This window comes from Terrapene carolina, unplaced genomic scaffold, assembly GCF_002925995.2.
Source record: "Terrapene carolina triunguis isolate 2854851 unplaced genomic scaffold, T_m_triunguis-2.0 Scaffold25, whole genome shotgun sequence".
Lineage (NCBI taxonomy): Eukaryota > Metazoa > Chordata > Testudines > Emydidae > Terrapene > Terrapene triunguis.
In genome coordinates this window covers 586,561-609,170 of record NW_020664376.1, presented here as the reverse complement: position 1 = coordinate 609,170, position 22,610 = coordinate 586,561, and the positions used below count along the sequence as shown (strand labels likewise).

The 22,610-nt window shown below is 41.8% G+C and overlaps 1 protein-coding gene across 1 annotated transcript in view; it reads left to right on the top strand.

Annotated features, from left to right (window-relative positions):
• Positions 1-22,610, top strand: part of LOC112116014 (probable phospholipid-transporting ATPase VA) — a 141,429-nt gene that overhangs the window by 69,806 nt on the left and 49,013 nt on the right. Inside the window, exons 3-5 of the mRNA XM_024213290.3 lie at positions 9,706-9,791; positions 20,822-20,928; positions 21,028-21,159. Coding sequence (XP_024069058.2) covers positions 9,706-9,791; positions 20,822-20,928; positions 21,028-21,159 — 325 coding nt within the window. The remainder of the gene's footprint in view (positions 1-9,705; positions 9,792-20,821; positions 20,929-21,027; positions 21,160-22,610) is intronic.

Sequence of the window (22,610 nt, the reverse complement as noted above, 5' to 3'; positions counted from 1 at the left end):
TGGCTTCGGGCAGGGCAGGGGATGTGGAGCTGGTTGGAGATGAGGTGTGGGGTTGGCTGGAGACAGGGGTTGTGGGGCTGGCTGGCTTTGGGCAGGGCAGGGGATGCAGAGCTGGTTGGAGATGGGGTGCGGGGTTGGCTGGAGATGGGGGTGTGGGGCTGGCTGGCTTTGGGTACAGGGGTGTGGGGTTGGCTGGAGACAGGGAGTGTGGGGCTGGCTGGCTTCGGGCAGGGCAGGGGATGTGGAGCTGGCTGGAGATGGGGGTATGGGGCTGGCTGGCTTTGGGTACGGGGGTGCGGGGTTGGCTGGAGACAGGGGGTGTGGGGCTGGCTGGCTTCGGGCAGGGCAGGGGATGCGGAGCTGGTTGGAGATGGGGTGCGGGGTTGGCTGGAGACGGGGTGTGGGCCTGGCTGGCTTTGGGTACGGGGGTGCGGGGTTGGCTGGAGGCAGCGGGTGCGGGGCTGGCTGCGGGCAGGGTAGGGGGGTGCAGCAGGGGCTGGCTGGAGACAGGGGGTGCGGGGCTGGCTGGAGGCAGCGGGTGCGGGGCTGGCTGCGGGCAGGGTGGCAGTTACCAGGTCCGTCCCTAGATATTCTGGGGCCCTACGCAGCCCCCCCCCCGCAGGGCGGGGGTGCCCCAGGCCTCTGTGGGGGAGACAGGAGCGGGGGGGGCCCCGGCTTCCATGGGGGGGCAGGCCTCCGGGGGGGCTGGCTTGGAGGGCAGAGGGGAAGCACCCCCCAGCACTCACCGGTGGCATGGCTGGGGCTGGGTCTCGGTACTTCCAGCCGCCGGTGAGTGCAGCCCCGGCCCTGCTGCAGAGCTCAGGGGAGTGGGGGCAGGACGGGGCTGAGCAGGGGTGGGGGCCCTGGGGAAGAGCCAGAGCAGCAGGGAGCAGCGCAGCGCCCCCAGCAGCTGGAGGAGGAATGACATCACTTCCCGGCCGGCCGGAACTGATCAAAGCCACAGCGCCCCCTCGCACAGTGGCAGGAAGAGGGTTACATGTTTAGCCGGCGCCGGGTGAGCATCCCAGACATTTTGGGCACTGCTTTTTGGCGCCCTCAAGTCTTGGTGCCCTAGGCGGCTGCCTAGTTTGCCTAGTGGATGCACCGGCCCTGCCTAGGAGGCTGTGGTGGCGGCAGCAGCATCAGGCCCCTTTATTTTTAGAAGCTTTCTTTGGCCTTAGTGCTGTCAAATTAAAATTCTGTGCACTCTGTACTGCAGAACACACAGTGTGTGAGATTTTAATTTAACAATTTTGACTGCCAGCAGAAAGACTGGTAGAGGTGTTGAGCAACAGTATCAAGCAAAGGTGAGGAGAGCATGGACTACTGGGGAGTTATGAGGACATGGACAAGATATGGAAGAATATCAGTGTATCCTCTTGGAGGGGTTGTGAGGATGAAACTAGTAAGAGTTCATAAGGTAACAGCCCATGTTGCACACACAACTTTTTCAAACACTAAAACTTTGGTCTCTGTTTTTATTCAAAGGTTGGGCTAATGTTTGGGTTCGTTCTTGTTAAGTATAAACCAGTTAATCCATTCCACTCTCTGGCCTTTGGTAGCTATGGGTCTCCACATTCTTAACCTTCAGTCAAGTTCTGGATCCATATATGGGAAGCTACTTCAACCATGAAATGCTCTTTTTCCTCATAACTACCGCCTTACAGTGTTAGTCTCCTTCAGGTGTGAAGACAAGTGAGGAACAAATGGTGTATGTTTAAACGTGTACACCAGATCAGAAGCTGCCCAGAACCATTCACTGTAACAGAGCTGGAACAGACACCGGGTAGCATCAAGTGTGGAACAGCTGCGGGCTATGACAACATATCTCCAGAATTCCTGAAAAACCTTGGCCACCGTGCTCAGCTTTGACTTGTGAAATTCTTCACCAGGGTCATCAGTGAAAGGAGGCTACCGAAGATATGGCGCACCGCAAAAGTCATTGGCCTCCTAAAGCCTGGAAAGGATCCAAGTCAAGCATCAAGCTATCATCCCATATCTTTATTGTCAGTGTGCTTCAAGGCACTGGAGCGCTTGGTCCTACAGCGCATATTACCTGAGGTGGAGAGAATTTTGAGCCCTAATCAAGCCGGTTTTCGCCGAGGCCATAGCACATATGACCAAGTACTCAAGCTGACCACATTTGTTGAAAATGGCTTCCAGAAAAACTTGAAAACAGGCGCTGTTTTCATTGGTCTAACAGCGGTGTACGATACAGTATGGCACACTGAGCTGCTCGTGAAGGTATCACAGGTCCTGCTACCTTGGGTTACAAGCGTCGAACTGTTCCTCCGTGATAGGCAGTTCAGAGTCCATATGGGGGAGAAGATGAGTGCTTGGAGACAACATAGCAATGTGTTACCCCAGGGCTCTGTGCTTTCGCCAACTCTGTTCAACCTTTACATCAATGACCTGCCAACGACGGAGTCACGAAAGTTCATTTATGCAGACGACATCTGTTGCGGTACCCAGGCCCAGACGTTCCATGAGCTTGATGCCACCTTAAACTGGGACATGACAAAGTTAGCTGACTACTGTAAGACTTGGCACCTCCAGCCAAGCGTCATAAAAACAGTCTCCAGTTTGTTCCATCTTCATCATGCCAGTGCAACCCGAGAACTGATCTGAATGGTCAGAAGGTGAAGCATGAAGTAGAACCAGTCTGTCTAGGTGTGACCTTAGACCACCCATTGAGTTAGCATGCCCACCTGAAGAAGACAGCAGCTAAAGTTAAGATGTGCAACAATCTTCTTAGCAAACTGGCAGGTTCGTCATGGGGTGCTTATGCTCCAACTCTGCAGACGTCAGCTCTTGCCGCCTCATATTCGGTGGCGGAGTACTGCGCACCAGTATGGAGCCGATCGTCACACACAAAACTGGTGGATAAGCAGTTACATGCCGCCATGCGTATCATCTCCGGCACCTTGCGTCTGACTCCACTCCCAGGGCTCCCAGTTCTGAGCAATATTGCTCCTCCTCATATCAGACGAGAGGTTGCCACTGGCAAGTTACCGGAGAAAGTACGTGCCAACTCAAGCCTGCCGCTGCACAATGACCTTTTAAAACCACCAGCTGCACATTTGCCACCACATCGCCCATTATGGTCTCATCCGCCATGCCAGGATGTTAGGGCGGAAACACTCTGCTGAGAGAATGGATATCTGTTATAATCCCCAACCAGTCCCTGGTCGCAGACCCCACAATTTGCCCGCCTGGTTTTGACCTACCCCATCACCAATGGTCCCTATTGAACAGGTTCAGGACTGGGCAAGGTCTCTGTGCAGCCAACCAGTATCGCTGGGGCCTTCGTGACAGCTCTTAGTGCAGCGGTAGCGTAACACAGACGATGACGCACATTGTCCATGAATACCTGCTGACTAGGTTCAGCGGTGGCCTAGAAGAACTGCATCACACCACTGAAGATGCCATCACTTGGCTAGATGACTATGCACACGCTAAATAAATAGAGTACTCACTACACCAAAGCACTTCAGAAGCTCTTCACTAGCTCACTACTCTGGACTTGGTTATTTGAACATTGCTTATCCTCTCGCTTGCCATACAAAACAATACGTTTGTACTCAGCTATCTGTCTTGTTCACATCTCTCTGGCAGCTGTGTAATATTTAATGTTCTGCTCAAGACCTCACCGACGCATAGGAGTATATGAAAAAAAATGCTCATAAACGTTCTACATGTGTCAACTTCTTGGTTAGTGGATTGTCCCATGACTGGCTAAGATCTTTTCACCAAATTGCTACTTAAGAATGGTGGAGTACTTCTCAGGAACATCAAAGTTGTTTTCCTGCATATTGAATATTGCACAGATCACTCATAATATTTTCCATTAGATCTGGCCCCAAGTGTGTTTGGCTTGTGCAACTATACATCCTTGTTCTCTTTAAACAAACATTGCCTGAAAAAAAATCTAGTTATAGTAGTAGTCAATGAGGAAAACAAAGCTGTTAAATTCTGATTTACTTTTTGGTCTTTCTCCCCCCCCCTCCACCCCCAGATACCATAGATCAAACTGCTTTTTTTTCCCCTTGTGAACTAGCAGCATAGATAAATTCTGTTGTGGATGCTAATGCTGTTTAGACATTTTAAAATGATCACTACTTTAATATATAAACAACTGCTAAGAGTGCATTTTGCATGTTTTGGATAAATAACATCATTATGTAATTCAGACTGCACATTAATAAAATGCTAGATTAATTTTAGACAGTATATGAAGTAGCTTACTGTATAAGGCAATAATAACATGGGCAAATATATCAACACTGAATATGTTTTTGTTATTTTTGTAAACTTTTGAATTAGAGTTTTGACTACTTGCAGATCTTCCCTTCCTCCCCCCCCCCCCCAAAAAAAATCTTAAAGCCTCCATCACAGCTATTATCCTTCAAGGAGAGTACTGAATTAACACCAATTAACACCAGATGCTCTGGCTAGTGGCCAGAAAAGTCACAGTTGTGTAATGTGAGATTCTTTCCCCCCCATCCTCATGTACAAGGGGTTGAGTACATTCCTCCAGTATCCTGCCAGCTCATGCCATTCCGGGGAGGACCAGGACCAGAAATCAAACTCAAATTTTGTATGTGGTAGAGTAAAGCAGACCAGACCACTGAACGAGAATATTTTAATAATAAATATACATCATTATTTAACATATAAAACTGTCTCACTTGGCAAGGCAATGGGCTTTGCTTCCTAAGATATGACGATTTAGAGGGTTGCCATCAGAATCATGCTATGTCTACACTTTGAGTGAGGGGTGTGATTCCTAGCTTGTATACACATACTTGCCCTCGGTCAATGTTGCCGCTGCCCATGCTGCCGCGGCTATGCTGCTGTTTATTCCTGAGCTACCTCGAGTATGTGCAGATAAGCTGTGAATCACATGCCTCAGTCAAAGTGTAGACGTAGCCTCCAGAGGGTTGACATTGAACTGTAGGATGGTCCTGTGGTTAAGGCACTGAACTGGTCTTAGGAGAACTGAGTTCAATTTCTGGCTTTGCCTCAGACTTTCTGCAAGATCCTAGGTAAGTCATTTGATCCTTCTGTGTCTTAGTTCCCCATCTGTAAAATGGGGATAATAATATTTCCTGTCTCCCAAGTCTTTTTAGGTTGTAAGCTCTTCAGAGCAGGGGTGGATTACAGCACCTAACACAATGGGACTCTGGTCTCCGTTGAAGGCATGTAGGTGCAAACGTAACACCACTGCTGAGTACTACCATGAAGACTGATGTACGCTGCGGTAGGGACCCTAGACTTGCGATGTATTCAGGCTTAAATGAATCTGAATACATAAAATTCCTTGCTAAACGACTTCTCCCTTTTTGTGATAAAATAGTTTTTTAAGGGTGAAAAATAAAATCCATTGGGAGAGGAAAAATACTAGCGGGTGGCTGGTGGGGATTTTTTGCATGTGAATATATAAATTTAACCTCATACAGTCAAAATACTTATTTGTACAGCATAGAAATTACACTCTTTGATAGTAGATGGCAGTCTTCATTTGGCCTCATTCTCCTAGCAACACCTTCAGATTGCTGTTCTTATACAAGAACATAGACACAGTTGCCTCTCACTTGCTGATGTATTAGGACCAGCATAAAAAGGAGCAAAACTTTGATCAGCATTAAACCTTGTGTTAACTTAGTAGCTTCTCTATATGCATCCAAAGCAACCTCATGCAGGCAGTATTTAATGTATTTGCTCATTCATTTACAAAAAGGCAATTTCATGTCAAAACTGTCAGCATCTGTAATACAATACAGTGTATCTACACTTTCATTTCACAAGGAAAGGAAGAAGCCATCTGATTTATTTATGAGCTAAAGAGCTTTAGCAGTAAATCAGAATTGCTTACCTCAGACTATTACTGTAATTGGATTTTCCCCTATCCCGGATGTTAGCTGGTTAAAGGCTATAGTGGCGTATTTTTAAGGAAATTGTAAGAGAACTCAAGTATACAAGCCGCAGTGAAAGGAAGAATTTTAGCTCCAAAAAGGAGTCAAATAGGAAAGTTATACACCAGGCAGGACAAACAAATGTGCTTTGTGGTGCTGATGTGGAAGTCTGCTAGTATTACTTCTTTCAGATCTTGACAGGATCTTTGTTTAGATAGACTTTGTTCTTGATGTAAAATGGATTTTTTTTTAAAGCTGTTGGCTTTGTTGGCAGGTGTTCCTGGGAGGAAGGAAATACAGTCCATAAACTTGCAATTTCTGTAAAAGTTAATGTAGCTACACAGCTTTGGAACCATACTCTGTTTGCTGAGTTCAGTAGCCACAGAGAGCTTTCATTTGATTAGCTTGGCCTTTGGTGTTAAGTGTCTCTAGGATTTCCTGAGAGACGTTTATCAAAGGAATTAAGACTTTTTTTTAAGAGCATTGAATGAAAATGTATGCTCAATAAGCTAAAGCCTGCTCAAAAGTGACATCATTGTGTACTATAATGAAAGGTAAAATCTTTCCTTACCCAGCCTAAATATTATTTGTCCTTCCATTTACACAGAAGGTATGTCTACACTCTGATGAAAAAACCTGCGGCGCTGAGTCTCAGAGCCCAGGTCAGCTGACTCGGGCGCAGGGCTTGGGCTGCGGGGCTATAAAATTGCAGTGTTGATGTTTGGGCTCAGGCTGGAGCCCAGGCTCTGAGACCCACCCCCCAGAATCTGAACATCTACACTGCAATTTTATAGCCCCACTACCCAAGCCCCACAAGCCCAAGTCAGCTGACCCAGACCAGTTGCAGCTGTGCCATAGGTCTTTTATCGCTGTATAGATGTATCCCTAGATTTTAAAATGGTGTGACACTAACCCTTTATATAATATGCAGCTAGGACAATAATGTGTCTTACTGAAATATCTTGAGTGATTTTCATATGTTGCTGGGTTGGTGTGTGAGAGAGAGATTAACTCAGTTTTCTCCTATACATTTTTTTTTATGGTGAATGATGCTGGATTGACAGTCTGGTGGACCGGTTTTTCTATTTATCCACACACCAGGTATTATATGGGCAGTGCAAGATTTCCAGCCTGCTCCCTATAATGTGCCTTAGTCTAACTTGGAGGGACATCACCCCACTCATGCACTCTGCTGATTTGTGGCTAAGGCATATAATGGGGAGTTCCCAGATAGTGCTAGTTGCCAAGGTAGTGTGTTTGTGGTGTGAACCCTTGAACGCTGGAAGTAGGAATGAGACCACTCTGAGATGGGAACAACTGAGGTGTTTAGAAGCAGACCTCAGACTTCAAGGTTTGAAGACTTTTAAGAGTATTCTTACTGGTGAACCCTCAGTTCTGTCTGAAAAGTTGTCTACGCCACTCTGAAGGTGGTTAAAGGGAGTAGTAGAGGAACACATGGCCAAAGGGTTGAATGAGTAATTTATGCAGTATTCTCATCTTACATTGGTCTGGAATCTTGAGATCTGAATACTTCCATTGACTTCAGAAAACAATGTTTTTTAAAAAAATATTTAAATGTAATACATAGTGATTTTAAGTAATTAAGCACCTGAGTAGCTCCTCTGAAGTGATATAAAATTAAGTACATGCTTGAGTGCATAGCTGGATTGGAACCTAAATTTGTCCAACAGGACAAACTCTTCAGTTGTGTGTTCGCAACATTCAGGGGGTATTTTACAATGTGGGATTAAGACATTTTTCAACAATATCACATTGCATTACTTTCTTCTGGACGAATATTATGATGATTCTACTGATATGACAGAGAAGGCAAGAACCCAGATTTAACTGTTAGATTCCAGGTGAATGTGAGAGGCTGGCACTTTTACTCATAAACTGACCAATTTGATGTACAAGTCATTGATTCACAATAACTATGGAACCCAATAATGCTCGTTTACAGTCACTTTTCATAAATGAACTACACTTAAAAAATTCAAAAGCCCAATCTGTTTGAGATAACACTAACGATTCTCCTCAGCCTGTATATTTTGGCTATCTGGCTCCCAATGTGTGCCCAAATTACCTATTGTGTCTTAGGTTCTTTGATGCTTGCTTTACAAGGATATGTAAACTAGCTCTCTTCTTGGCAGCTCACAGTTACCCATTGTTCATGTTACTTATTTGTTTTTCTTGGTTGAAAGTTGAATTCTGTATACAAATGTGACTCTCTCTGTCACCTGATTCTGTGGCCCTCTGAGATGCATTATAGTCCTCCACCCCATCTTCTCAGCCTTGCTTCTCACAAATGTAACAAAGTCATGGGCTGGCATTTTGAAAATATCACAAGGCACTTAATCTGCATCTTTAGACACCTACATGTTTTTGAAAAATCTAGCCCTTGGTGACCAGAAACAGTCCATTCATTCACTACTTATAGTCAATTATAGCCTAATAAATAATTTTCTTTGTTTAAGAAATCAGTTAGTTTTAAATGCAAAACATGTTTTGTTAAACTTTTTTTCCCTCGTATATGACACATTTAAGGTAGTTTTACTTAGCTGATAAATTATGGGAAGGGGAGTTGGACAATAATTATTTAATGACAGATGTTGAGATTCAAAAAGTTAAAGCTTTATAACCATTAAAACACAAATTATCACTATCATATGTGAATATATCACAAAGTAAATATCCCTAAATCAAACTCTACTAAGTTCTCAAGCAGCATTTTTCTTATTTTGCCTATCTGTAAATTGTGATTGTTATCGGTAGAAATAGATTTTCATTGGTACGGTGAAATTTATATTTACTGATATATACCGATAAAAATCTAATCTTTTCAAGCCTATGTAAATGTTGTATTTGGTTGTAAATCAACATGTTATAATGGTTGGCAACCAATGAGAATGAACTTTTCTTTAGGAAAATAAATAAAAAAACTACAAATGCAAAACAAGATTAAAATAAATTATTTAAATCAAGCTGCTTGCTGATTTAAATTATCGAGATAGGGTATTTAAATCACTTTGATTTAACTCAATCCACCCTGTGTTTAATACCTCATCCACAGGAAGCATCTCATTTCATTAATGAAATGAAATAATTGCTCTATGCTAGAACATTCTGTCTCCAACACCCTATCCTGTTAACTGTTGGTAAATGTCCAATGACCAACTTCAGCCTCATTAGCCAGAGTATCAAGTAGAGTTTTGAGTGCTAATTAGGAGAAATAAAGGATCCTACTGTAGGTGTCTAATTATTCTATTGGATTAATATATCTGAGCTGGTATAAAGCAATTAAGAAATATTGCTTATATTTCAGAAAGTTCAAATTAACTTTTTCCTAATTCACAATATATTGACTTATAGTGTTCCAGACTTGTAGTTGCTTTGTTTAAATTTGAAGTATTTGAAACCTAGTAATGATGCTTTGAATATTTTCAGCCTACTCAGACAAATTTGGTCTTTCCTCTCCAACCCAAAATACATGTCTCCTCAGTCTGACTTTTTGTTTATTTCATGCCTTTGAGACTTGTGTTCTTTACTTTGGGGAGTGGTAAATCATCCTTTTAAGGGGAGACTTTCAAAAGCACCCAAGGAATTTTAAAGCAGAAGTCTCATTGACTTTCAGTGACACTTGTGCTGCTAAGTCATTTTGATTGAGGTGCTTTTAAAAAGCCCACCCATAATATATTATGGATGTTGTGCAAAAAAACCCCAAACAATTATGCTTATAAATTAAATACTTAATGAAAAGATTAAATATTTAACACTTTTATGATTCCAGGACTCTGAATTTGACCCCTTGAAGTTCACCAGTGTCATTGAATGTGAGAAGCCAAACAATGACTTAAGTAGGTTTCGAGGTTACATGTGAGTATTTCATATAATTACCTTCAGTCTGCAGCCCCTTCTCTATAAGACACAATTGACTTCCAGGCTCTCTTCTTCTGGTCCCCTGCCTCATTCCCTACACAGCTTCCAACTTCTGAAACAAATGAGTCAGGAATCCTACAGACAACAGCCTCCTTCACTACACAACCCTGATTCATCCCCAGAGCAGGATCATCTTGTGTTCTTACAGAGGTATCAGTTCTACAGGAAAAAATAGTATGTGATCATGTAATTCAAGACCGTATCACAATGCATACACACAAGAGAGCTGAATTAAGGTTGCACAGGCAACTTTAATTCTGGCGTTTCTTAACTTTGGAATGCTTTGTCTTGCTTATCAAGAGTAACTGCTAAAATTGTTCTCTTTTGTAAGGTGCATCTATTCGTTGAATACCCCATGTCTTGGGACAGTCATTCAAAACTCCTGCCTCTCCATTCAGATGGAGTTAGAAGTCTCTCACTTCCATTCCTGAAGATGAATTTATTTGTCAGTATTGGTCAGCTAATACCCTGGCTATAAATGCCTGAAGCAGGGAAGTAATAGATAAAAGATTCCTCCCCCACCACCCTCAAGGAGCAAAAAAAAACCCACCTGGAAAGGGGGTGGGAGGGAATCAGTTGCATATTATTTTTGTTAAGTTGTCTCTGGCTGATTTGTCTTTTTAAATGATTCTCATGGAGGAAACTCAGAAGTAGAAATGATATTTCTCCACTCACATTGATGTTTTCTTCCTGTCTTTCAAGCAAATGAATAAAGTTGTCTTAGTTTTGGTGGTGTTGGCCTAGGAAATATTGTCCTGGAATAACTTTACATTCTTCAGTCTGTAGTCAGGTACAATATGAGAGACTTATTTACCTAAATCTTTGTCTAAACTTCAGTTAAAAACAATAAAAAAGAAAATAATTCTGTTCAGTGGACAGTGATGTATTCCTGTGTCTCTTATTAGCAGTGATGAGCACTGTTAATAAAGTAGATGAATAGTGCAAAAACTGAAAAATGGGTCTTTTAATCAATATTACCTTCCATCTCACAAACTGTTATTTTTGTCACTCTTCCCCCCTCCCTCCAGATTTCATAAACTGTTTATCCATATTAGCTTCAAACAGTGAGTTCAGGATGGACACTCCTTCATATATTATTTGAAACATTATAAACATTATCAATGGCATGGAACAGATTTTCAGCTTGTGCAAATCAGCATAGCTCCTTTGCAGCTACATCAGTTTAGATCAGCTGAGAATGCAGCCCTGTACTAGTCACACAAGACACACATTTCATGTAAAGATGAGAGCTGGTATTACTTACTTATTGTTTGTTTTTCAGTTTGAGTATTTTTTATATAGTACAGTTTTCGGGGGTGGGTTCCTCTCTAGTTTTCCTTTGTGGTGAGGGCCTTCTTGCCTTTGGCCCCTGTTTGCTTGCAGCCTTTCCTAGCAGGTTATGCCAAAACCCCAAGGATTAAAGCCCTGCCAGACCTGCCACAGGTCTTTCCCCCAAGGGCTTGTCTACGTTACCCGCTGGATCAATGGGCAGCGATTGATCCAGCGGGGGTCAATTTATCGCATCTAGTCTAGACGCGATAAATCAACCGCCGAGCGCTCTCCCGTCGACCCCGGTACTCCACCGGAGCGAGAAGTGGAAGTGGAGTCGACGGGGGAGCGTCAGCTGTCGACTTACCACAGTGAAGACACCACAGTAAGTAGATCTAAGTATGTCGACTTCAGCTACGTTATCCACGTTATTCCCGTAGCTGAAGTTGTGTAACTTTGATTGCTCCCCGCCCCCAGTGTAAACCAGGCAGGCATCCCACATCCTATGGAAATATAAGGCTTGCTCCAGCTTCAAGAGCAGATCTAGGAAGCTGAAAGAAGACAGACTGAAACTGCTCCCCATAGAGTGCTCTCTGGGGTCCGATTCACCCCTGTACCTCAGGCTCAGCCACTCAGAGCACTCCTGTGAGTTCCTCATCTCCAGCTCTGGTAAGCCAGGACCATGGTGCAACTTCCGGCACTCAGACGTAACTTAAAGACCCCATTCCCCTGAGAGACAGTCCAAGAGGAGTGAAAAGTCACCACCAAGACCAAGGAAACCTCGCATCTCCGTGCAAGCACTGCTGAGGCTTCTAGATACCAAGACTCCAGTCTTGAAAGACTTCTAGTAAGCTGCTTGCCAGAAAGTTGTCACTCATCTTTTAAAGCACTAACAATTCTACATGCAGCAGCACATTCAGAAAGAAGTAAGCTGGCCTGTTCCCTAGCAGAATGCCAAAGTATTACCAATACTGGTGGTCAGTACCCTGTATGCAGATCAGCATACTAGTCGGCACAATGAGCCATAAAAAGTACAATAAAATACATTGAGGCAGGCCTGGCCCCCAGCTTTCTCAATGTTGCAAATGTGAAGCATTACTGAAGCTGGCCTTTATACTCACAGTCATAAACAGCACTGAACATACCCAATGCATGTTGAGGGGGCAAGCAAATGGTCTATTCCACTCAACAACTTGATTTAATAATGGCCACAATTTCTGCTCTTTTGTGGATCCCAAACTCATTTCCTCATTCCCCCCACCCTTTAAATAGTTCTTGTCCTGCTTCTAGTGTTGTGAGAAGAATAAAATAAAAAAAATTCAAAACCCAGCATGAGCATAGCCAAACTATATACAGTATTGCTAACCATGATTTGGGCCCCAGAAATTACGAAATTTGCCTAAAAATACTGAGATTTTGTTTTAAAAATACATGGGGGCAGTATGTGCTTTCTGGTTTTACAGCTTTGCTCTGGAGCTATATGGGCTAGAATTATTTTTAAATTTTAAATAAAAGCTGAAAACCTCACATAATCACATGACTCCAGAAGCTTGGGGCTTTAAGAAACACCAATTATAGTGAGAGTTGGTAATCTTGTGTATGTATAAGAGAGTGGTGTTAACTCACAACATACAAATGTATCTAAAACCATGGTGCAATTCATCAAATAAATAAATGTAAAGCTAGTGATAGGGGGGATATCCAAAAGTTAAAAGTGCATTTCAGAATAAAGTTTTGATGCCTCTCTTTCTCTGTGGCCTGCTGCAATCAACCTTCCCCAACCAGCCCTGCCACACATCTTCCTCCGAGCAAATCCCCATCCCCTTTATCTGTTGTTATCACCTTGCATAGAATAAACTAGTAGTCTGCTACTCCCCTCCAGAGGCCCACTCTCCTCTCTGTTATTTTCAAAGAGAAGGTCACTGCCACCACTCCCAAGGTCAGCATGGTCTCTGGTGGAGAAGGTGCTTAGTAGTGCTCCCCCACATACGACATCTGGGAATCTGCTTAAAAGGCCTCTGAGGCAAGCAGACCCACATATGCCCTGGTGAGTAATTGCTAGGGAAAGCTCAAGGTTCAAGCCAATGGAAAAGTAAGAGATGCCATGATTTTCCTATATTTTTTTCTCTTGGATGAATTAGAAGGAGCACACACTATCTGGACACTCTCTCTGGTAAATAAGTCAAACTGACTTGTGCTAATCCTCCTAACCACAAGGGTTAGGCTCAGTGAGTCAAAGATCCAGAAAACATACAAAGGGTATGTCTTCACTACCCGCCGGATCGGCGGGCAGCGATTGATCCAGCGGGGATCGATTTATCGCGTCTAGTCTAGATGTGATAAATAAACCCCCAAGCGCTCTCCCGTCAACTCCTGTACTCCACCGCTGCGAGAGGCACAGGCGGAGTCGACGGGGGAGCAGCAGCAGTCGACTCACCGCGGTGAAGACACCATGGTAAGTCGATCTAAGTACGTCGACTTCAGCTACGTTATTCATGTAGCTGAAGTTGCGTAACTTAGATCGATTCCCCCCTTTTTCCCCCCAGTGTAGACCAGGGCTAAGTGACTTCATCCGTTTGACTTCTACCATGCAATCAATTCCAGTTAGGCTAAGTGACTTCATCCGTTTGACTTCTACCATGCAATCAATTCCAGTTAGGCTAAGTGACTTCATCCGTTTGACTTCTACCATGTAATCAATTCCCGTTCAAAATTAGAAATACACTATTAAAAGCTGCTTGAAGTATTCAGACATCCAGATAACACAAATCCGTCCCTGCTCAGTTTAGAAATCTTTATCAATACAAACAGTTTTGTAAAAAAAAAAGCAACAATAAACACTGCACATTTGTGGAGGAACTTAATATTTTAAAAACAGACAAATTCAGGGAGATTTTAATTTCACATTGAACGCTTCATCTGGCGGTAGCAGCAGGAATCACGGGCATGCAGATATTTTACAGGATTGCTGGATATTTGTTTATAGCTCTTCAACTATTAAGAAAATAATGACAACCCCACAATTTATTTTTCAGGATATCTGAAAAACGTGGGGTTGGAGGTGAGAGGAAGCATTTTCTCTTTTTTTTTTTTTTTTTTGAGTTGATACAGTATTGATACATCACCCTATTGATCCCACTCTAGCAAATAGGAAACAAGACAAACAAACAGGAAAAGGAAGAAGTTAGTTGGAGACAGGCTCATTTTCAAGTTAATCTGTTAAACAAGACTTTTTCTGTGCAAATACCTTCTCACTTATGTATTGAAACAATAATTACATGCAGCTAGTGTAGCCATTTCTCATAATAGGTATGTGCATGTTCAGTAGGTGTTTATATGCCACATATTTTGGGATGATGTCCATGTGAGAAATTGCAGAGCCATGAGACACATTGTATTTATCAGGCACCTTTGACCATCTTACCTACGCTCTGCTCACTAATCCATTTTCCTGCAGTCTAGCTCTAACATTCCAAATTTCTGAGCAGCTTCAAAAAGTTACCATTTAAAAAAAAATGCTCCCAGAGAAAAGTTTCCTCCTTTCCCTCGAAAATCATAGTGGAATGAGCCCCCGGAGGGGAAAATTCAGTGCTGAACCAGTGTCAGGTTAAAGGTTCAACCCTGCAGAGACAGAAATGGGAGCTCAGCCATCTCCCCAGTGGACCCACAGCATTTGTGTATAGCCTGGGAAGGCTAGTTATCAGACCTGTCTAATTTACAGAGCGCTGGTTTTGAATTTTTTCTGTGCACCTCCCCTAGTTTGTAATTTTCTTTCCTTAAATTTCCATGTCCAAATAGCTCATCATTTTTCTATATACCTAGTTAGTGGATCATTTGTAGGACAGGGCAGGGAAAAGTGGAGGAAAATAAATTGGTTGTATTTCCCTCAGCTCCGCTCTCCCATGGCTTAGTTTCCTCCATGTCATTTTCTAAGAGTATGTAGAACACCAGTGGATGACTGTGATTTACTTTATGTACAAATGAAAATTAGTAGCAAATGCTATTTGTTTAGTGATGGGTAAAATGGGGAAAAGTTGCCATAGGATTCTTCAACTTTTCCTCCTTACGCTTTTGAGGGAAGGCCCAGTCAATGAATGAAAGAAAATAGATTTGGGTCTTGAGCATCAACAGATCAGTTTGAAATGCTGCACTATTGTGGAGTAGGCACAGATTGTGTTCTGTTTGAATGCAGTGTTTTATCTGAGCTAAATGAATAAGAACACATTGGGCATGAGGTGGGCGAGAGCTGCTGAGTGCAACTGAAATATTTTAATAACAAGACAAGTAAGCTTGAGATTCCCTTGTATTACTTTCCTGTGCCGGTAGAATGTTATAACTAGGGCCCTACCAAATTCATGGAATCCTAGAAGATTAGGATTGGAAGAGACCTCAGGAGTTCATCTAGTCCAACCCCCTGCTCAAAACAGGACCAATTCCAACTAAATCATCCCAGCCAGGACTTGGTCAAGGCTGACCTTAAAAACCTCTAAGGATGGAGATTCCACCACCTCCGTAGGTAACCCGTTCCAGTGCTTCACCACCCTCCTAGTGAAATAGTTTTTCCTAATATCCAACCTAGACCTCCCCCACTGCAACTTGAGACCATTGCTTCTTGTTCTGTCATCTGCCACCACTGAGAACAGCCTAGCTCCATTCTCTTTGGAATCCCTCTTCAGGTAGTTGAATGCTGCTATCAAATCCCCTCTCTCTCTTCTCTTCTGCAGACTAAATAACCCCAGTTCCTTCAGCCTCTCCTCGTAAATCATGTGCTCCAGCCCCCTCATGATTTTTGTTGCCCTCCACTGGACTCTCTCCAAATTGTCCACATCCTTTCTGTAGTGGGGGGCCCAAAACTGGACGCAATACTCCAGATGTGGCCTCACCAGTGCCGAATAGAGGGGAACAATCACTTCCCTCGATCTGCTGGCAATGCTCCTACTAATGCGAACCGCAGCCACTGGGAGCTGCAGGCGGCCATGCCTGCGGACGGTCAATGTAAACAAATGGTCTCACGGCCTGCCAGCAGATTACCATGATGGGCTGCAGGTTGCCCACCACTGACCTATACTATACACATTTCATGGGGGAAATCAACATTTCTCAAATTGGGGGGCCTGACCCAAAAGGGAGTTGCAGGGGGGTCACAAGGTTATTTTAGGGGAGTTGCGGTGTTGGTTGCCACCCTTATTTCTACACTGCCTTCAGAGCTGGGCAGCTGGAGAGTGGTGATTATTGGCCAGGTGCCCAGCTCTGAAGGCAGCGCCTTGCCAGCAGCAGTGCAGAAGTAAGAGTGACAATACCATACCATGCTACCCTTACTTCTGTGCTGCTGCTGGCGGCAGCTCTGCCTTCAGAGCTGGGCTCCAGGCCAGCAGCCACCACTCTCCAGCTGTCCACCTCTGAAGGCAGCAACAGCACAGATGTAAGGGTAGTAGTACCGCAACCCCCACTCTACAATGACCTTGCGATACCCATCCCCCACAACTCCTTTTTGGGTCAGGACCCCTACAATTACAACACTGAGAAATTTCAGATTTTAAATAGCTGAAATAATGAAATTTACAATTTTTAAAATCCTATGACCATGAAATTGACCAACTGGACCCTGAATTTGGTAGGGCCCTAGTTATAACTGTATACACAATTTTATAGTGAACAGTATATATATCGCTCTCTGCTGTCATTAACAGTCATCTATAAAGAACATGTGTGGGATATAAAATCACAAACCAGAGCTATTACTTTTCCAGTAGATTTGTGAAAATCAAGTCCATTTATTAACAGGGAAGTTAACTACAATTTGGAGACTTTACTGGAAACTTAAGCTAACATCCTACTAATTCACAAGTCAAACTTCAGGAGGATTTGGTCTCAAAAAGAAGAGAAGGCATAGTACTCAGAATAGTAGGATTACTGCAGTTTCATTGTGGATAATTTAACAAATTATTCTCCCTAGATTGTATAAATCTTTGATACATCCCAAATACTCAGAGTTCCAAGCTGGCAGTGAATGATTGCTGCTTATTGTGCTGAGCACAAACTTAGGAAGTCCATGATCAAGGGATGGGACAGTGATGAGAGAGGACAAAAGCAGAATTTTGGTAACTCAGAAATCAATAAAATGAAAATGTGTTCTGCTATCTTAGAACTGCTGAGGGGTATTCTCTACTAGAGTGGCAGAAACCATTTGTGCTTCAAAGTTGCAAACTCGGGGTAATCTTACCAGTTCCTTTTCCTTCTCTCCTCAGTTCTGGTCTCTTGCCAGATATAATCACTGCTGTATCTATAACATATCTAAAATCCACACCTTCCCACTGCTAAAACACTTGGCAATACCATGGTTCTTTCTCTCACCTGGTCATCTAAATCAGATTGCAAACTCTTTGAGGCCGGGAGTGTGTTTTCTTTTTTTCTGTGTAATGCTTTATGCACACACTGAGGGCTACTCAAATGAGCAGTCCTTTACTCTGAGAGTAGTCTCAGTGTTTTCACAGATTAAGTGTTGCCAATTCTGGTGATTTTACTGCTAGTCTCATGATATTTGGTGTGGTTTTTAAAGCCACAGCTCCTAAAGGCATGTGATAAGGTTAGAATCTCAGCATTTGTTTTTAAAAAGCATACGTTTCTAGCACTCGGGTTGTGAAGAAAAGCATGAACACATGACCCAAGTGCATCTTAAAGGCTCATAAACCAAAGACAAATAAAAAGAACCCAATTTTTTAATGAAAAAAATCTCGACGTTTTAACAATTTCATGATATTGGGGGTCCTGGTTCATGGTGTTGTTGTTTTTTTTAAATGCTCAGGATTTGCAATACATGGTGTTAAACTGTACCATACTTAAGGGTGGCAAAATCTACTATATAAAATAACATATAGAAAAATAAACATAAAAATAAAGTTGGATTATGCAGCAACAGCAGTTAGATATCTTTATTCTAGTGCATTCAGTTTCTCAACATTTCTCTTTATTTATTAGCTCTGCATTCCAATTTGTTTTGAAAAATTAAGAATCCTACTTTCGGTGCTGTTTATATGAATGCACAGTAGTTAAAATATTTCCAATTTTCCTTCACCATCTGCTCTGCAGCATTAAGATACTGGAGTTTGTTATGTGGAATTTCATTCATACACAGCAGGTCTATAAAAGTTATTTGACTTTTCTTCCCCCCTTAACCCTCTTAGCAATGTTCTAGTGCTACTGATGTAAGAAGTAATTTTTTTATTCTTAATATTTCCCTTGTGGCAATCCATTCTCCCAGGCATTTTCCCCCTGTTTCTCTGACGTAAATGCAGTTTTTGTCAGTACATAAATAACAAACAGTAAGTACTCAGCTAGGATAGATGTTATTTTGTTTACTAAGAGTTTTTCATATATCCTGATGCCCCACTTTTTTGTCTGTTTGGCTTCGGTGGTCAGGCAGTTGTTTATAGAGGCTGATCTTATTACCACTTAGTGGTTAATTTGAAATATCTTAGACTTCTTATATTTACCTGGATAAAAAGAACATCCAGATTTCCACATATCCCACACTGTGGAGAAAATTCAATGAAAACAATAGACTGTTTGGGATTGCTAAAGGTTCAGCTGTGCATAGAAATGCAGAGGTAGAAAACTTCCTGATTTCTGTGCAGGTCATTGCAGAGAAGAAAAGAGTGTTCACTGAAGAACTTTTTTCATTTTGTCTCTTCAGTGGTGAAGTTGTTGCATGATATTGGATTATTTACTCTCCATCTACTGGAAATGTTTACTGCTTTGCAATTAAGCTTTTCTCGGGTGCATTGTATGCTTTTACAAAAGGATTTGGGAATTGGAAACATCTGAAGCAACTTTCAAACGTGAGAGGGGTACAGAACACTGAACCTGTGTGCTAACTCGATTAAAACTTTAAAAAAATCCCAATCTGGTAGAGTTGACTCTGCTATGGCACACCAGTTTAATTCAGAACAGCCGTACTGAAGAGACATTCTTCAGTGTGTGGTGACAGATACAAAGTTTAAGTACTTGTGGGCTTGTCTTCCAGGGTCAGGATGAAGTATTAGGATCCAAAAGCTATGGAAGAGATTTGGGGATTTTTGAGCTAATATTACAGTTTGATCCATGTCTGGCTGACCACTTTGCTAAATTTGGACAGAAGGGGAAAGCCATCCTACCTGTCCTCAACTGTAGGTGACAAATTCATTGAATTGATGGGGAAAAAAATTAAAAACACCATAGTAAGAGAATTGCAGCAAGCCAAGTATTTCTCTGTAATTGTTGATTCACGACCTGATGTAGCACTTGTAGACCAGCTCACATTCATTTTCTGATTTCTCATTCAGAGGGCCAAATAATTGGGTTTCAGCCCCTTGAGAACCACACAGGGGCAAACCTAGCTGAAGCTGCGCTGGCTATGATAAATAACCTAGGTTTGGATGAGTCTAACGGCTGTGGGCAATTGTATGATAATGCTAGTGATGTGACTGATCGTTCCAATACTCTGCAGGCCCATCTGTCACGGAAAATCCACCAAAAGACTAGGTGCCATGTGCTGCACATTCCCTAAATGTAATTGGAGTCAGCAGTGTTAACAATTGCTCAGATGCACATATTGATAGAAAACTATTTTCCACGATCTAAATGCTGACACGAGCCAGAGATTATTGATTCTCAGCTGTTCAACTGAAGAAGAGCTCTATGTTGTTTAAAAGGTTGTCTCTTTCACCAGCAGAAGTTGGTCCAATAACCAATTACCTCACCCACCTCTGTTCCCTTGTAGTGAACTCATTATCTTTTTTTCTCTGTCAGTGCTTGCATGGAATAGCTAGGGCATTTAATGTCTAAATTCACATACAATATCAAGTCGGCAGTGGGAACCTGTTAGCTGTGAATTTTTAATTTTTAGCTAAACATATAATCCTTAATATCTGGCTATGGTGCTTGTGTTGTTCCCATATGATGTTAATTCTTTAAATGACATGTTTTTAATCATCTAGGAAAGTTTAAGTATTTTATAACCGGGTGGGACTTCAGGATATTCTGTGCCTAGAACCCCAAGAATTCTTAATTTGATCCTGTTTAGCAGGCAGTAAGGAGATCAGAGTGAGAGGGCCAAAGAGAGTAAGGGTGAGTAGGCTGTGGAGGGAATGGAGAAGAGCAAGGAGAAAGGGATCACAGAGTTCCCAGAGACAGAATTGGGTCAAAAGGACCCAGGGAATACAAGAGATTGAGAATTGGAAAGGGAAAAAGAAACATTTACTGGTTAGAAAATAGAAAAAAAAACAGAGACACACGGGATACTTATAAAAATATTTTGTAGAATTCTTCAAAAATAATCTTTATAGTACTGTAAGTGCAAAACTCAACTCAGGAGTACAGCCACAACTAGAACCTCCATAATAATAAAGTACATGCCATTTCTTCTTTAAAGAGCAGTCAGTCAGAAATATGTAGTGCAGTCATCTTGCTCTCACTCATGCACGTACATCTTTCCCCTTCACTTCCCTTTCATTGGACCCAAATATATCCTCCATGGAATATCTGTGGTGTCAAAACTGCTTGTTAATCCCAGAGTCCTTTGTCCTTAGGCCAGTGTATGGGTAGCTGACTATTTAAGCTTTGGGGATAATCCGCAAATTTGTTTTACTCAGTGGGGATGTGATTCAGTAACTGAAAGTTTTGATTCTCTGTGTCAAGTTCTGTTATTAAATCTTTTGCAGTGTACATAAAAGTGGGAAAAGGGATGGACTATATAAAGAAAACCTTTTGTTGCGTGGATGTACTGTTAGGAACACAGAAGAGGTTACAGGGATAGTAATCTATGCAGGTAAAAGACAGCTTTTCTCTTTTAATTTACATGTTCACTCGATAGTTTCCTTAGACTGTCAACAAATATCTATATTGTTTAATGTAATTGCTTCTGCAGGGCACGAGACCAAAGCTTTGTTAAATAACAGTGGACCACGTTACAAGCGCAGTAAGCTTGAAAGACAGATGAATATTGATGTCCTTTGGTGTGTCCTCATACTTATAGTCATGTGTCTATTTTCAGCCATTGGTAAGTTCTCTTTACAAATAAAAGTTAAGTCGACCAAACTCTATCCTAAGAGTCACATGCTTTGCTTTAAAAATTCAAAAATGTATATCTTCTTTCATGTAGCTACTTCCTTTTCTATGTAAAGTTTGGGGTTTTTGTAGGAAACTTCAGCTTTGTACATAAGCTCATCCAAATAGTAATCTTTTAATAACCATCAACTGCATACCATTACTAGACCAAATCAGACAAATATTGGGTCAGGCTCTGCCACCTTCAGTAGCAATGAGTAGTGCCCTACTTCAAAAGTAGTATCTTTGAAATCAATTGATCATGACTAAGGGTGGCAGAATTTGGCACATACTTAGTTGCTAGGGTGATATATGAACACAGAGTAAACATAACTAGCACAATACCATTCACCTAGCTGTATTAGATGAAAACAGGGACTCATAATATACAATATTAACCTACCATACTTAAGTATCCAAACTTATAATATTAAAAATTATTTAAAGGCCAAATTCAAAGGACAAGTCAAAGAAAAGACTACCATTGACTTCAATGGAATTGTAACTGGCATCGAAAATTTTAACAAAAATAGAGGGTCAGGGGTAAGTTTGTTTGGGTTCTGGTTAGACTCTGTGTGTGTGTGTGTGTGTGTGTGTATTGCTCTGTGACTGAGAATTTGGTATAAAGGTTTGTGTGCAAAACATTTCTTTAGCTATTTGTTTTGAAGTCCATATTTTGTAATATTTGGGTTTTGTTTTGGTTGTGTGTAGTACATAAGTTCTGGAATTTTTCTTGGCAACTTTAAATGTATTTTACCGAAACTTCTGTGTTATTTTAATACCCTTAATTGTGTCTTTTTCCAGCTGTTGATAATCCTCTTTAAAGATGAAAATTGAGGGCAAAACTATTATTATGCTCTTTGTTTCCACTGAGTTCAATGGGCAACTCGCATATCCAAAACCAGCATTTCATCCTAACGATTTCCAATTTGTTTTAGAGTAGAATCCTAGTAACAGAAGTGGTTCTTTTTTTCTTTTTTTGCCAGTTGTTAAAATGAGTTGTGTATCCCCATAACTTTCTTATAAATATTGTCTATCAAATATGAACTAAAATGAGAGACCAAGATTTGAAAAAGTGACTAGAGATCTGGGGGTCCTCAATTTTGGGCTGCCCATCTTGAATCACCTTGAGAAGGGCCCTGTTTTTTCAGAGTGCTGAGTACCCACCCTCTGAAAACCAAGCCCTTTTAAGACATCTCCATAAGTTGGGAATTCATAAATTCGTGGCATCTAAAATCACTAGGTCATTTGAAAATCAAAACATTTAGTAAAAAGAAACTAGATATAATCCATTGCAAGTGCAGAATTTTTAGCATTTTTACTCTAGATTATTAAAAATAGCCATAGACACATCAGAGCATAAATGTAAAGCTTTGAACTGCTGCAAAATATTTAGTGAGACAA